This window comes from Nannobrachium achirus, assembly GCF_963921795.1.
Source record: "Nannobrachium achirus genome assembly, chromosome: 23".
Taxonomy (NCBI): Eukaryota; Metazoa; Chordata; class Actinopteri; order Myctophiformes; family Myctophidae; genus Nannobrachium; species Nannobrachium achirus.
Genome location: NC_137830.1, coordinates 15731968 through 15749128, shown reverse-complemented (window position 1 = coordinate 15749128; position 17161 = coordinate 15731968). Strand labels below are relative to the sequence as shown.

The 17161-nt window shown below is 41.6% G+C and overlaps 1 protein-coding gene across 1 annotated transcript in view; it reads right to left on the bottom strand.

Annotated features, from left to right (window-relative positions):
* Window positions 1-4469: 4469 nt before the first annotated feature.
* LOC308308545 (calcium-activated potassium channel subunit beta-4-like) overlaps window positions 4470-17161 on the bottom strand; it is a gene marked incomplete at both ends in the record, with an annotated part of 82889 nt that continues 70197 nt past the window's right edge. The window contains 2 exons of the mRNA XM_080753960.1: window positions 4470-4791; window positions 12987-13114. Of these exons, the coding sequence (XP_080610086.1) occupies window positions 4470-4791; window positions 12987-13114 (450 nt within the window). The remainder of the gene's footprint in view (window positions 4792-12986; window positions 13115-17161) is intronic.

Genomic DNA, 17161 nt, shown 5'->3' with positions numbered 1-17161 from the left:
AATGTTAGAACTTCACTCGTTATAACTTTAACCAAATGCGGGTGAAACAGTGAAGGGGACACCGCGCCGCATGATAGAGTGCAAGGAACGTCGGACTCGAACTGGACATACCTCGCATATCGATCAAAAACAACCATTCGCACCTCGTTTAAAAAGCGTGCCTCAACGACGTGAATTAACATAAGAATGAGCCATCGGCAGGATGCATGTTTGATCCATTGTGTGACCTGCTAAATTAGTGCTAAAGGTTCTGTTCTGTCTAAAGCAGAGATGGAAAAAGTACTCACAATTTGTACTTAGTAAAAGTATCAATACTTCGCTGTAGATGTAGGCCTACCCCATTACAAGCGAATGTCCAGAATTCAAAATGTACTTGAGTCAAAGTATGAAAGTATTGGCATCAAAATGTAGGTCTACTTAAAGTACCAAAACTAAAAGTAGGCTACTAAATGTTTGAAAATAGCCAAGGAAGGTATAAAATAGGGCTAAAGTGGAATAATGTAGTCTATATTTTACAATATAATCTTTCATAGCTGTAAAGTAACTAGTAACTAAAGTGTTCAAATAATTGTAGTAGAGTAAAAGTACAATATTTGGATTTGAGATGTAGTGAGTAGAAGTAAAAGTACTGAAAACTTGAAATACTCAAGTAAAGTACAGATACCTCAAAATTGTACTTAGTGTAAGTAGGCCTACAGTAAATCTACTTTACTTTACACCACTGGTCCGAAGTAGTCATAGTAGAACGTTACACTCAACTCACCATTTATCTGCACTACAGTACAAAATGAATTGTAGGCCTATAACATGAATCAATTCAAATGAGAATGTTACTATACTTACTAAGTAACTGACTGACTGACTTGACTGTCTGTCTGTTTATCAGCATAAAGATTATCCATCCATCCATCCATCTTATCAGCTGTTTCGACAGCACACAGATCAGGGCACTCTTTTGTCCACAGCTAACTAATGACAGTGAAGTGGCAATTTAAGGACCTTTTAGACATTTTTAATACCTAAAAAATACAAATAAAATACCAAAACTGCATCAAAAGTTAGCAACTATAAAAACTGGTCAAACATTGGCCAATTTGACAATATAGTGAAAGAGGCACAACTTGTGAAAACGGCAGATCTACAAGCTCGAAACGCCTTGTGTTCCGAGGTGTTGTGAGCTTGTAGATCTGCTATTTTCACAATAAATCGGTGGAACAGAGTGAAACTAAATGTAATGCCTCAACTCCTAATTCCAATTGCTTGTCAGGGTGGGGTCCCAAATTCAAATAGGATTTTTTGGGGGGGTCACAGCCTGAAAAGGTACACATTTAATTTAAAAAAGTAAATGAAAGGATGAAACAAAAAGCTAGACATGAGAGGCTTTTTTCCAGTTTTATAATAATCAATTGAACTGAGCATTTTTTGCCTGACTATTTGTTTGGTGGAAAGTTGCACTTGATCATGAAGTTGATTAAAAAAAAAAAAAAAAAAAAAAGTAGCTTTGTTGTAGCTAGCTACTTTTGCCGTGTAGCTTGTAGCTTGCTTTGCTACATTTTCTGTGGGTAGCTTCATTGTAGCTTAAGCTATATTTCATCAAGAGTAGCTTGTAGCTTAGCTTACTACATTTTCCAAGTAGCTTGCCCATCACTGAAGAAATGACATAAAACACCTTTGGTAGTCCCCGTTTCCCAAAGCCATATCTTAACCACATTAACCCTGGCATCCCTGTCATTATAGGCGGAAATTCGCAAAAATAGCTTAGGCCTGCAGCACAGTATAATGCTTAGCAATTTACACTTCACCATACACCGGTGTTACGTGGCAAAAATAGCCGATATACAAGCTCACGCAAGTCAGTCATAGAGTAGCTGTGGTTAGTTTACTTTTAATTAAAGTGATATTCCACTTTCAAAAACATTTGGTCATTTTATCGTCTACTCAGGCTTTTGTGAACACCCTGGACAGTTTTTAAGTTTCTTTATTCAATATTTAGATATTTGATATTCATTTATCAGACACTGCCCATCCAGTGTCCATTCCTATATAACTTTTTTCATTTATTTGTAATAATTTTTTGGGAAAATGGAAAATATTTAATACAAAAGTTATCGAAAAAAACACGTGGAGTTTAAAGTTACAATGGGTTTGTATAGGAATGGGCCCTGGATGGGGAGTGTCTGATAAAATGAATATCAAAAATCTAAATATTGAATCAAGCAAATTAAAAGCTGTCCAGGGTGTTCACAAAAGCCTGATTAGACAATAAAATGACCAAAGGTTTTTTTGAAAGTTGAATATCCCTTCAACAGCAGCTCAGGCATGCATAACCCCACTGCCAGATATGTGGAAAAATGAATATAAGATTATGTAACTGCATGACTTTGTTTTTATTGCTTAACTAAAAAAAGGCGCACGGAAAATACTGCATATAATGCGCATATCATATATAGAGACAAAAGGAGTGATTACTCGTTATATCTCTATGACATGTATACGCATTATGCGTCATCATTTTCATCATGTATTCATAGTGATATCAAACAAGGAATACAAAATACAGAGTGGTCCTAGATTGAAAATCCAAAATGGAAAATCTTCATTAATGTCGAGTATATGGGATATATATGCCAGGCCAATGGTATGGTTCTTTAAGATGAATTTGGGAAACTACGACCCATTTCACTTCTCTCCACAGGGAGAGTTGACTTTTAAATTATCATCCTCGAGTGCTCATGTATCGTGTTACCCAGTGTGACAGAAGCCCCTTCCTTATCCACTACAGGGCCAAACCAGAACTAGAACCAGAACTTTCCAGAAGCAAGAACTTTCAAGAACCTGTGAAGTTCCGGAACCAAGTTCTGTATACGTTTCCATATAACCAGAACTTACCGGGAAGGTACCAAAAGAAGAGCAGCAGTGCTGCTGGCCCCGCCCATAGGTTCCCAGAACTCAAGTTTATACTACCTCAAGAGCAGGACCTAAAAAAGGTTCCCAGAACCTTGTCTGAAACCAGGCTGTGCGCTGTGGAAACAAAACCAAATAAATAAAATAGGTTCAGGTTCTGGAAAGTTCTGGTTCCGCCTCATAGTGGAAAAGGGGCTAGAGTCTGGTTGACTACCATGGGTCTGTTCAAGATTCCAGCCAGTGGCAAAGACCTCACAACCAGACTTAGAGTTCTTGGATTGAATGCCTTTACAGAAAGCATTGTGACAAGGACCAAAGGGCTACACATTCATGGATCATCAAGTCAAACGCTGCCTTGGTGTGGTGCTACAATGCGACACTGTCAAATGTGTCAATTATTCCAGCCTGAATGTCTCACTATTGGCTTACATTTGGCAGGTATCTTATCTACAGTGTATGGTAATGTCTATTATTAGCTTGGTTCCAAGAGGGGAAAAAGAAGAAAGAAATAAAATAAATACTTCACTTGAGCTTCCTATTCCGTTTTGGAATACTCAGCAAGTTGATTTCCATTTCAAGTTGATTCCATTCCATTTCAAGTTGATTTCAAGTTCACTTCCTTTAAAGTTCCAGCATTCCAAGTGTCCATTAATAAACCAGGATATACCTTGAAGTAATTCTCGAACGATGTTCCAAAATTCCAAAGAGAGATGTTCTTTAGGGTCCTATGGTGATCAGCAAGCTAGTTGGTAGAGCAACCATCAGCGACTTACTGTATCAATATATTTAAAAATATTTATAAATTATAAGTACATTTCTATGTTTGTTAAGGACCCCTATACTGATATGTATTTGGCCAGGGACATTCATTTGAAAAGATTTTGTCTTTTTCTTTCTTTCTTTTTTTAAACAGCAGATAGACTATTTTCAAATAGCCCAAGTATAAAATAGGGTTAAAGTAATTAAACACCGATTATACGCTATATGTACTAGGTTTGCTGGAGACTCCCTGGAACCCCTCAAGGTCCCGGGACCCCACTTTGAGAACCACCGCCGTATACAGTAGAACAGTCAAGTGTTGATTGGCAGTCAGAGTGCAACCTGGGCCATGTGGCATGGTGGTTCACACCACACACACTTAAGGTTGAGTATATATAATATTAAAATAATCAAAGCACAAGAGAAGACTTTTGTCCTATGTAAAGTTAGATAGCCTGACTCGGGGCAAAATCACAGGTCACTACCGCTGGTCCTGTGACAGCTGACGTTTTGCTTAGTTTTAAGACAGCTGGGGCATTGTCTTCACGTCATATCCTGGCTTAAATCTACGGGTAACAAGGGGCACGTGTTACGTATCCTCTCCTCAAACTGCTGCTGGTTTTATTAAGGCCCGACAAACAAAGCAGACAGAAGCGAGGCTTTTCTTAATCTAACACATTCTGCCCACAGCATGAACGTCTCTTAAAGCCGAGGCCTTTTGAGACACGGCACTTTCCAGAAAGGCTCTGCATTAACATTCTCAGGATTCACTCAAAAGGTTCTAGGTCTCATCTTTTGTTCGGCCCCTAGTGTTCTCTGTCACGGCGTCTTACGGGGATGGCAAACAGTGGCAGGGTCCGACAGGTCGACGAGGACTCTGGGTCGGAAGAGGAGGCCAGGGCGCACCGTGGCTTGTTGCCGCGGGCAGAGCAGGCCACCCTCCCGAGGCCTAAGGCCTCGTAGGAACACTTCCTCTTCTGCAGGGCCTCGGCGCGCGCCGCCAGGGAGCGCGCACACACCGTCAGCAGCACGATGAGCGTGCCCACCAGGAGGGAGACGGTGGGCCAGAGGACACAGTGCAGGAGGACGCTGGCGTCGTGGGAGCGGCGCCACAGCACGTCGTCCGGTCTGAAACCCACAAACAGCAATGAATGAACAAACAAATAAAACCAAGTTTGAAATGAGTGGTGGTGCGTGTGTGTGTGCGTGGCCGTGTGTGTAGCAGTTTATTTCAGGGTCCTGTGTGCGTGCGTGCGTGCGTGCGTGCGTGCATGTCGTGCGTGTCGTGCGTGCGTGCGTGCGTGCGTGCGTGCGCGTGTGTGACGCAACAGCACCACTTGGTCACCAGCGGACATGTGTACATGTGGACATAGCTAGGAACGGACAAAGTGACTCTTAGGAGACGGTGTGACCACCGCTCAAAAAGGTAGTAGCGGTGCAGTTCACGGCGAGTCGAGTTGATGCAAAACAAGATAGGAAATAAAAAAGACTTCACAACATTGACTACTGAAGTTTGGGGATTTGCAAGAAAAAGTAACCGGGAGAGTAGACTGTGAATCGCTGAAAGAGGAAGTTAAGATGTCCCTGTCTGGAATGCAGTAATGCTAAGCCCCAGGATACCGGTACTTCTTACTAGTAATGAGCACATAAACAAGCTCACAACTGGTGTGCAGTGAAAAGTATAATAAATCACCCTTTAACATCATCGTGTTTGTTTCTTAATTACTGTAAGTTCTTAATGCATGGTTGCTTCTGCTGTGGTGGATGGGTGGAGGAGGTACACCCATACACGCTGTATAGAGCTTTTGGATGAAGTACACCGTAAATGCATCATTCACCATTTACCAGAATGATGGCCGAATCCCCGGCACATTTCACTGCAGCCTTCACTTAAAGAGGTTTGCGTGCTTATTCATGTCCTGCAGAGTTAAAGAAGACAGGTCAGCAGGCAGCGGCATCCATGAATAATAAACGTTTTAAAGCTGACACATTTAGGGTGGCTATCACTTCAGGTATGTTTATCACTGCTCCCTCCACTAAAAGTTTTTACACAAATGGAATGCAGTATAGTATATGGTAATATATAGTATATATGCAAACAAAAATATAAGTAATGGATTACAAAGGAGGGGGAGAAAATCTGCAGGAATGTAAGACAAAAAATATCACTTGAATATTTATTTTTAAATGACCTATTTGAAAAGAGTACTGTTAGCCTTTAGCCTGACAAATGTGTAGCTATTCTTTAATGAAATGTATGCAGTCAGAAAAAGGTATTTATTTTGTTAATTTGTCTTTTATTAGCAACCTAATCAGCAGCTGAGCAAAATGTAATACATTATGTATTATTTAATGAATTATTCATCTTTATGTCTTTTTTTGTTAGTTAAAACACATCTAAAAGAACCTCAAATCTAATTTATAAGGTAATAGCTAAATAAGTGCCATAATCCGATTAATCGATTAATCGTTTAAATAATCAGCCGATTCATCGATTATTATAGACCACGGCCAACAAACAAATGCCAAGCAATCAGTTGTTTATTGCGACCGAAGGTCGCATATACTCTGAAGAATCGTGTCGCTTGAGTGTCCTTCCTTCCTTCCTTCCTTCCTTCCTTCCGTATCCTCGTGACCGTCCTTCCGTATCCTCTGTGATGTCAGTGTGATGTCAGCGAGTTGTGACATCACTTCCTGTACAGGGCGGCTACACGAAATGTGGATAACACTATATATGGAGATAGTCCAGTCCATCATGTCATATGGGACTACCGTCATAGAAAGTAGCCATTGTTAGGCCGGAGTCATTGGCTGTCTAAACATGGAGATGTGGATAACACTATATATATGGAGATAGTCTAGTCCAATATGTCATATGGGACTACCGTCATAGACAGTAGCCATTGTTAATCCGGAGTCAATGGCTGACTGTCTGTACAGGAAGTGATGTCACATGACATACTTTTTATGCCCATATATGAGTCCTAACATGGAGATGTGGATAACACTATATATGGAGATAGTCTAGTCCAATATGTCATATGGAACTACCGTCATAGACAGTAGCCATTATTAGGTCGGAGTCAATAAAGTTCATTGCCGCGTGAACATGGAGCAGTATCCCCAGCCACCCATGTCCATGCCCACATGCTCCCATGTTCCAGGGGAGACTGCCGACGAACGTGATGTCACATGACATACTTTTTATGCCCATATATGAGTCCTAACATGGAGATGTGGATAACACTATATATGGAGATGTGACTACAAAGACTGATGTACGTGGTTTTCAGAGTGGAAAGGGAAGATTGTTTAATTTTACCATTGCCGATGAAAGTGGAAAGAAGATCCAGATCACTGCGTTCAACACGGAGGCTGACTCTTTCTTCCCTCTAGTGGAGCAGGACAATACATACCGTATCTCCAATGCAACTCTCAAGAAATCAAACGCAATCTATGCCAGCGTGAACGAGTACGAGATTATACTGACCCGTAACAGCAATGTCGTGCTCTGTGTTAGCAGCACAAAGATCAATACATTCGTACCCATCAGTGAGATAGAGAAAAAAGACCCAAACAGCCTTATTGACGTGATTGGAATTTGCAAGAGTGTTGAACCAGTGTCAGAAAAGAAAACTAAAGAGGGCGTCAAGATCTGCAAGAGAGACTTCCAGTTAATGGACGACAGTGGTAAAGAGATAACATTCACCCTGTGGGAAGATAAAGCAAGGAAGTTTGATGGGACAAGTCAAGCCATTGTCGCAGTGAGATCAGCAAAGGTGTCAGATTTTGGAGGCCGATCTCTGAGTATGTCATACAACTCAACTATCATGGTCAATCCAGATATAACAGAAGCGACTAGGCTTAAAAAATGGTACAAAAAACAAGGAAAAGTCTTCATCACTGAATCCCTGACAAATTCACAGAATGTCGTGATCAACTGGAAATCCCTGAGCGAGATGAAAAATGCACCAGAAGAAGAGGGAGAATGGGAGAAATACTATGAAGTAACAGCAAAGGTTGCTGACATTGAACAGGACATATATGAAGCGTGTACCACTGACAGATGGAACAGGAAACTTAGAGACCTGGAAAAGGGATCCTACTATTGTCCCAAATGCGAAAAGACCTCTCCAAACGTTAAATACAGACTTCGGCTGAAGGTAAAAATTGAAGAATCTGGAGATGTTCAATGGGTGACATGCTTCCACGAAACAGCTGAGGTACTGCTGGGTCACAACATGACCCAGGAATCACTGAAAAAATTCAAAGAGAATGACAAAATTGCATTTGAAGACATATTGAATAAAGTAATCTCAACAAGTCATGTCTTCATAATCAAAGTCAAGGTGACAACATACCAAAATGAGAAACAAATGAACCACACAGTACTGAGAATCAACTGCTGCTCTGGAACACAGGGTAGTGTTCCAAACATCTAGGCTGATAATCCAGCTTTTGCAGCGTCACAGGTTCAAGTCCTGACTTGCGACCTCAAGTCCCCATCTCTTCCTGTACGGGGCGGCTACACAAGACTAAGAAATACAAAAAAAAAGAGAAGGATACACAAGACTAAGAAAGACAAAAAAAGAGAAGAATAAAAAAGAAAAAAAGAAAGGAGGATAAAGATACCAAAAGGAGAGAGAAGAAAGGGTGGATGAGGTACAATGTGCGGTATCCTCCTCTGATCTGATACGGGCGACTGGACTTAGATCACCTATGAAAGGATGTCCATGAAAGAATGTCCATCCACCTGGAGAAAAGAAAATGTAACAAGGAGGTGGCAACGGGGCGGCCAGATAAAGTTATTAGGCCTGGATCCAACTTTAAGTCGACGCACATGATTCCAGAAGTGTATGTGTCCTTCTGTACCACGCAAACTCCACACAGAAAGGCCCTATCGCTCACACCCTAGGTTCGGTTGGCGATAGGGCCTTTCTGTGTGGAGTTTGCATGTTCTCCACGTGTCTCCTAGGGTTGATACCCTCACAAAAACATGAACAAACTCCCCCCAGAATGACAACAACTAGAATCGTCAGAGAAACGCTGTGGTTGGCCAGATTCTCAAGAATTGGCGCGACCTCGCCCTTTAGGGCGAGGTTGCATGTCACCCTGAGGTCGCATTCCACCCTCGGGTGTCTTACTAGTTATATATACCCATTACCCATATCGTCACTGTCGGGCCGAAACCTTGTATCTCCACGTTTCAATTTTATTTTCATAAAGTAAAGCCCTGCTTCATCATACAAGACTGTCACACAAAACAAATGGAAATAGCAGATCTTCAAGCACGCGAGGCGTTGTGTGCTTGTGGATCAGCTATTTTCACTACTTAACATTTTTGAAGCGGTGGAAACCGCTTCCAATGAATGGCTTTGTGTGTATCACGCCCATATATGGTGATCTCAGTCCAGAATGAACAGGGTTTTTCAAAAACACAATGTCCGTTACCTCCAATGAATGGCTTTGTGTGTATCACGCCCATATATGGTCATTTCAGTCCAGAATGAACAGGTTTTTTCAAAAACAGAATGTCCGTTTAATTACCATATATGGTGATCTCAGTCCAGAATGAACAGGGTTTTTCAAAAACACAATGTCCGTTACCTTATGTCCATATATGGTCACTCCAGGCCAGAATGAACAGGTTTTTCCTGTCCCGTACGTGTAAAATATCAGTCCAGAATGAATAGGCTTTTTCAAATATGCAATAGGTCTCACTTATTGCATAGGTCTCACCTATTGCATTGGATTGGTGAAGCTTCACATGACAATTCAACCCTATAGGTAATAGCATGGTTTATATACTAAATAATTATTAACTTTGCTATAGTCAGCATGGAGAGGAACATGTACAATTTGATCGTCTCATCAAATGACTTGGTTTCATGTGCTATTGGAGGTTTTATCTGTCCACCGCTTCACTTCGAACCGAGGTTCGTCTTGTTTAAATGATGAATACAAAACAAACGGTTTTGGACATACAAGGTGTCCACCCGACAACAACGATATGCTTATTATAAATAGATAACATGTATGAGGGAATGCCCTAGCATACAAAATGACAGCCCTGCTGGGATTTCCCAACGGTGTGGGGAGGGAGTTGGCCGGCCACGACATTATGAAGCAATGCTATGAACTCATACTCCAGTGTCTCCTCAGCAGCTCAGCGTGCATTGAGTGGCATTTTAGCCTGTGCTAATTGGTAGGCTGTCATGTTATCCCTAGGGAAGATAAACCAGCTCACCAGTCAACACAAGCTTATCACCCTCTTGGTCCTTTTAATCATCCCCTAAACCAGGGCAAATATTGGCGTGGCATAAGGGATAATGTCTTTGTCAGCGGTCATTATCGAGAAATAAAATCCCGGCAGGAAGGGATTTTATTTTTCTCGATAATGACCGCTGACCCAGACATTATGCCGCTTATTGCACAGCAATATATATATATATTTTTTTACTACATTTTTATCCCATTATTTTGTAACCCATTTTTCACCTGGTGTCAATTATCTAATGTAATCCTGGGCGCAACACTCGCTCTGTCAACCTGGGGAGACAACGGACTGACCTCATGCTTCCTTCTATGCATGAGGAGTCCAACTCGCTTCTTTTCACCTGACAGAGGGGAGTTTCCCCGGGTGGTCGTAGCGCGTGGAAGGAACACGGTATTACAACCAGTTCCTTTCCCCTCCATCAGGCCAGGGGGATGCAGTATAGAGACCAGGATTACTGAATGTTTTTGTGAGGGTATCTACCCTAGGGGACACGGGGAGAACATACAACCTCCACACAGAAAGGCCCTTTTGCCAAGCCCACCTAGGGTATGGGCACTGATAACGCAGAGTAGAGAACACGCCCCCAAAACCAAACACCCAAAACATTTCCGTGTCTCCGGACAACATCAACGCTGATTGGCTGTTCCTGCTGGGGGGAAGAAACCGAGGCTACCGTTCGCGTCGCCCCGTTTGGCTCGTTTGCGCCGAGCCCGGCCGCGCGTCGTCTCATCTTTGTACAGTATATAATCGCGCCACTCTAACTATACAGGTTTGAACGCACCATATAATCTGTTTATGAGATTAAAAGCTGCTGTTGAAAATATAACTTATTAATATGGTTAGAAGAGGATATCGTGGATTACCCAGGACACCTTTGAGGGGGAAAGAATTGTAATTTATATTTTCAGGCGACCTCCCTGGGGTCAAACACTAACATCACTGGCTCTTCACGTGACCACTGGTTACCAGGGACGACTGGTGTCCCTTGGTAACACTGGATTATATCACACCTGTTCCAACAGCCTTTAGCACATAGTGAAATAGACAATATCGTATATAAGCAGATAGAGATACAACTAAAGAAAAAAAATAGACAAATGTACTCCTTGGAGCACAGATCTCCGCCAGGCCAGGTGGTAGAAGTCAATCTTAGCCAATCAGGATGGAATATGAAAAAGGTCTGTCTTGATGACACGACTTTAGAGATAATGTGTATCGATTTGCGTGTTTGGGCATGTTTTGAACAAATCTGTAAAGTAATGTAAAAAGATGTAGAAGACGAAATTGCCCAACAACATCGTACAAATAATATACCACAATGGCAAAATGTACAGTAGTTGTGTTTTCCATCATGTACTGTACAGTATTAAGGCCCTGATGCCTCACACACGCTGACAATACACTCCAACGACCACAATCATAGTAGCCGGGGAGCCACTGTGCCAAAATGAGAGAAGACCTGTGATGTCATGACATACTCCAAATTTTAGTTTTTCCTATTAATTTGGTCAATAAGGTACACAGAATGAGAGGCCTGCTCTGCCGGAAACACTGCGAAAAGAAGTTTCCCATTGACTTCACTATACTGGAAAAAAACACACCAAAAAAAGTAGCATGTGAGGGGTCAAACTAAGGGTTCTTCATGATTCTGAATCCATTGCAAGCATTTGTTTTGCATGAAAAACATTCCTTGGGCTAGATTTCAGCCTCTCAAACCTGTGAAAAGTGATGAGTCATCACTTTTCACTGTTATTTTGGTCCGTTTTCTAGCCCAAGGAATGTTTTTCATGCAAAACAAATGCTTGCAATGGATTCAGAATCATCAAGAACCCCTAGTTTGACCCCTCACATGCTACTTAAAGCATATTTTTTTTGTGTGTTTCTTTCCTGTATATTGAAGTCGATGGAGTGAATATACAAATGGCCATAACTTTTTTTCGCAGAGTTTCCGGCAGAGCAGGCCTCTCATTCTGTGTACCTTAATGACGAAATGAATAGAAAAAACAAAAATAAAAAGTATGTCATGGCGTCACAGGTAAAACCCTATTCTTTGAGCTTTTGGGCCTGTGGCTCCCCGGCTATAGTGTATTTTCACCAGAGTTAGTTTTACTGAGGTTAGGGTATACAAGGTTACACCCTGATTAGGGTTAAGGTTTGGTTTAGGTGCTACCTGGCGGCGCTCCGTCCTCCCGTGGGGAGGGGACGGGTACGGGTACACGATTCTCGCGTGGGGACGCGACCCACGGAAGAATCGCGTCCCCGTCTCCAGGTGCTACCCGACGGCACTCAGTCCCCACGCGTCTCTGGGATTGGGACGCCAAAAGAGATTGCCCTCCATCCCAAAACCGCTGCTTATTAGGAAATGGGAAAAAAGAGCCTGTGTTCCAATGGATCAAAATGTACTAATTTAGTCACAAGGTCTTGTTAAAACCTTTTCATTGGCTCAATGTTTATGAAAACACAGACTTTGCCACTTTCACTTTTACTTCAAAATGTGTGTGCAAGTGTGTTGATTTCATGGACTAAAACTATGACGAAGAATATTCGTTGACTACCCTTTTTCACTGACGAAAACTAAATAAAAACCCAACAAAACTAAGCTATGATGACTAAAATTAAGACTAAATATATTGACAAAATTGACAAATATAAACTAGATTAAAATGTTATCGAGTCATTTTATTTTCAGTTATGTGCAGGTGTTACTCCCCTAAAATAGCTGATCTACAAGCTCACAGCGCGGCACGTTGTGAGCTTGTAGATCTGCTATATTTGTCAAACTGCTGAGTATAGGTACATTTCAACGCCATCACGGCCCGCCAAAATTCTATTTAGTTGACTAAATGAACTGTATATTTAGTAACTAAATATCAAATATCAAACATTTCTGTCAAAATCAACACTAGTGTGTGTGTGTGTGTGTGTGTGTGTGTGTGTGTGTGTGTGTGTGTGTGTGTGTGTAGAATGTACTGTATGTGTCTGTACCTGTGCACATGGTGCTTGTATGTAAGCGCGTGTGTGTGCTTGTGTTCGTGTGTTCTGTCACCTCCGCTGCTGGTTGAAGAAGCAGGTGAAGGCCTGAGTGCTGACCTCCTTGGTGAAGTAATCCTCCCACATCAACACATTGTCTCGGTTCTTCTGGTTGTCTCGCTCACAGGGGGGTACATAGGAACACTGGGGACGTACGCACGCACACGACACACACACACACACACACACACACACACACACACACACACACACACACACACACACACACACGAAAAATCATGAACATTTGAAAATAATCTTGAATATACCTGTATACATTTTTAAAGCAAACAAAAAGAACAAATGAGAAGGGGGATTTGTTTTGGGGCTTTTTTGCCTTTATTGATAGGACAGTAGACTGACAGGAAATGGGGAGAGAGATGGGGTCAGTGACACGCAGCAAAGGTTGTTGGGATTTTAGTATTTCAGCATGCTACAATGCATATGATGCTTTGTAGCATGCTGAAATACTAAAATATCTAAAAACACAGATTGAACACAAAAAATAACTCAGGAATGTGTTGATCGTGTCCCAAACAACAATAAAATAAGATCTGGTTGTCCCAGAGGTGAAATGGTCCTTTAAGTACATCTTGATGCCAATACTTTTGTACTTTTACTCTAGTCAATTTTGAATTCCGTACTTTTACTTGTAACAGAGTATTTCTACATTGCAGTGCTGATAACATTTGAGTACTTGTTCCACCACTGCCTTTTGGCTGAGGCCTTCAGTCAGTAAGCTCCGGCTGGAACCGGCTGATATATCTGAGATGCATATATATATATATATATATATATATATATATATATATATATATATATATATATATATATATATATATATATATATATATCAGCCATCTGCCTTTGGTTTTGTTAACAGGCATTCTTCCCAGACCTTTAATTACTCGAGCCAATATCTACTGAAATCTCTAAAAGTCACACTGAACAAATCTCTTCAGCCGGCACTCTGACGTGATGTTCTTTCAAATGTGTACATTCAGTCTGCTACACCCATGTGGGGTGCTTACAGTTGACTGAAAGGCTACAGAGGACCTTCTCCGATAACCATACTCTAATCCAAAGATCAAATGTGGTGAGTAGAAAGTCACACGTCTAAACCAAGTGATACAGCAGGTGACTACTCGTTAGGCCTGGGGCGGTATCGACATTTTGTTACCGCGATTACCGTCTTCCCATTTACCGCCGGTATTGCGGTAATTACCGCACCCCCGTATCAATTAATTAAGGTTCGGCGATAAGTCCAAATATTGCAATCATCTTCCCAAAAGTCGCCTCTCCACAGCCTGACTGCCCGAGTTATACTTCTCCGTACAGCACAGCGGGTCTGGCTTTGAAAGGAGCAGATCTACAAGCTCACAACACATCGCATCCGCAACGCGTTCTGAGCTTTTAGATCTGCACTGTCGGGTTACCATAGTAACGTAGGCTAGCTACTTGGGCTTTTCAGACACAAACAGCTGTGTGAACAAACCAGAAGAGGACGGGTAGTCAGATCGTGTACAGTGATTCTGTAAACTCACGTCACGTCTCAACTCTCAAATCGCAGTGATTGAGTGCTGCTATATACAGGTTTTAGTTACAAGACTTGACAGAAAAGGTTATAAAATCGCCGACGCGCCGCCGGACGGGGCACAACGTGCAACGCGGTGGAAAAAGTAAAATAGTTTCATTTTCGGTTTTAGTCCACGCGGCCCGCGCTCCGCCAGTAATCCGTATGAATAAAAAAAGATATGCCACAACACAAGGTATGTATTAACATCCTTGTGTCGTGTTGATTACAGAGAAAGTTTACGCTGCTCTGTACTCCTCTACGCGGCTGCTGTGCTGCCCTGTGTAGGTCTGACTGACTGTCTGTGTCTCTGAGTGACGTATGTGGCTTCCAAACGTGTGGTACACGGCCCAGAGCAGAGCGGCATGGAGCGCATGCGGTCCTCGCTTCTCCCCTGTTTAAACTCGCTTGTTTTCCAATAAAAAATATACTTTTTTTTGGTCTTTTTTTACCGCGGTAAGCACACTGACACCGCGGTAGACCTCGGTATACCGCGGTACGGCGGTACGGCGGTACGGCGGTTACCGAACCCAACCCTACTACTCGTGTGACTGATTTAAGGTAATGAGAAAGAACATGGAGTTAAAGGATAATTCCGGCCTAGAAGGCAATATTACCTTTAGAAGTTATTATCTTCTCAAAAATATTAAAGAAACAGAAGACATTCATTCCCGAGTGACCAAACGCAGTGAAAGGACAAGATTGCCTGTTATGAAAAAGAAAATCATCTATTCCAGTGTAGCCCATGACAGTGGGTAATTCATATCCAATCTTGCCTGTTATGAAACGAAATTAAATAATCTATTCCAGTGTAATCCCATGACAGTGGGTAATTCATATCCAATCTGACATATTTATCTGTATAACCTAATGTACTGTATACTGTACATGAATGAAAATACCAGAACTGGGGCAGACCACATCAGAAATGTGGGCCTCTACGCTACGCGGACCTACCATGGATCACAGACAAGGTCAGAGAGAGAAGGATCAGGCTGGCAGGGCACTGTTTGTTTGAAGGAGAAAGCCTAAAAGTTTCCGGGAATCTTGTGTCAATATAGTGCCACTCTTGCAACGTTTCTGGATTATTATTTTCTTTTCTGTAAATTATTCGAGTTTTTGGGGGTTAAAACGGGTGCGGGCGGCAGAATCAATGAACAATAATTAATAGGCTAATACAAAGCATTGAGTTCCCAGCTGCACTTCGTCCCAACAACATATTTCCAAATATAAACTCCCCCTCTAAACACACAGTAGCCAACTGCTGCTAGTGTAAAAGATGCATCATCGGAGTGACAGTTGTAAAGTACTGTTCATTTATTCATATTAACTCTTTTACCGCTTTGGACGTTCCCGTTCGCCCCATTTTTCACGGCGGCGCGATGCCAATTGTACGTTCTTTGGCTCGTTCTTTTGTACCTTGTTTTGATGTCTGTAAACTGATGAGGGGTCGCGCGGGTGTGTACCATAGAGACAGCTCCCGTAAAAGTGCTCTCAAAAACCCACTGGACGTTAGCATCAATGGAGTAACAAAACACTTGCTTGTTATTTTCTCTGGATCTATTGCTCTGTAGCGATTGAGCTGTCTTGACGGACGGTAGCCTACCGCGGCCATTTCACATTAATTCTCGCATGAGGCTGCCCTCTACTGCTAGTATAGCGAAAGTACACCTATTTAAGGAGAAAATAAAATAATAATGATGAAAAAAAAATGAATACATCTTTGTCTATAACATCGCAAAGGTAAGGTGCTTTTGCTGGCACAAAACCCAATAAATAAATAACAACATCTGGCAGTAAAACTGTTAAGCAAGACGATGATCACAAAAAATATATATATTTTATTTAATGAAAGAGACATTTTTATTTTTATTTTATTTTGGCCAAAATCGATGGGTGGGCCAGCTTTCTACATAGGTGGGCCTGGCCCACCCATAAAAATGCCCCTGGAGTATTTGACTGTATTTCCAATTTCCAAATACTTCTACTCCACTACATCTCAGATCCAAATATTGTACTTTTACTCCACTACAATTATTTGAACACTCTAGTTATAGTTACTTTAGATTATTATTATTACAAAACAACCGATCTACAAGCTCACAATGTGTCGCAAATCGCGATGCAATGCATTGTGAGCTCGTAGATCTGCGAAATGGGACATTCTTTAACTAGTAACTTAAGTTTTTGGCACTTTGGGTGCCCTCACATCAAAATACCTATGAGAGTGGAATCCACGTTCTGCTAATGCATTTCAATGAGAGTGAAGCGGTTTCATGCCAGCAGAGGATTTCTGCAAAAAACGCCCCCTTATCATTGAAATGCATTGGCGGAACGCGGATTCCACTCTCATAGGTATTTTGGTGTGAGGGCACCCTTAAAGTACATTTTGATACCAATACCTTTGTATTTTTAGTACTCAAGTAGATTTTGAATTCCAGACTTTTACTAGTAACAGAGAGCTTTACATTGCAGTATTGATACTTTGACTTAAGTAGGACATTTGAGTACTTTTTCCACAACTGGAAAGAGGCAGCACGTACTGTATGTACTGTAGACTGTGTACATGCATTATTTATTTCTAAAAAAGGTACAAACAGAAAGGATTTTCCTCTTGG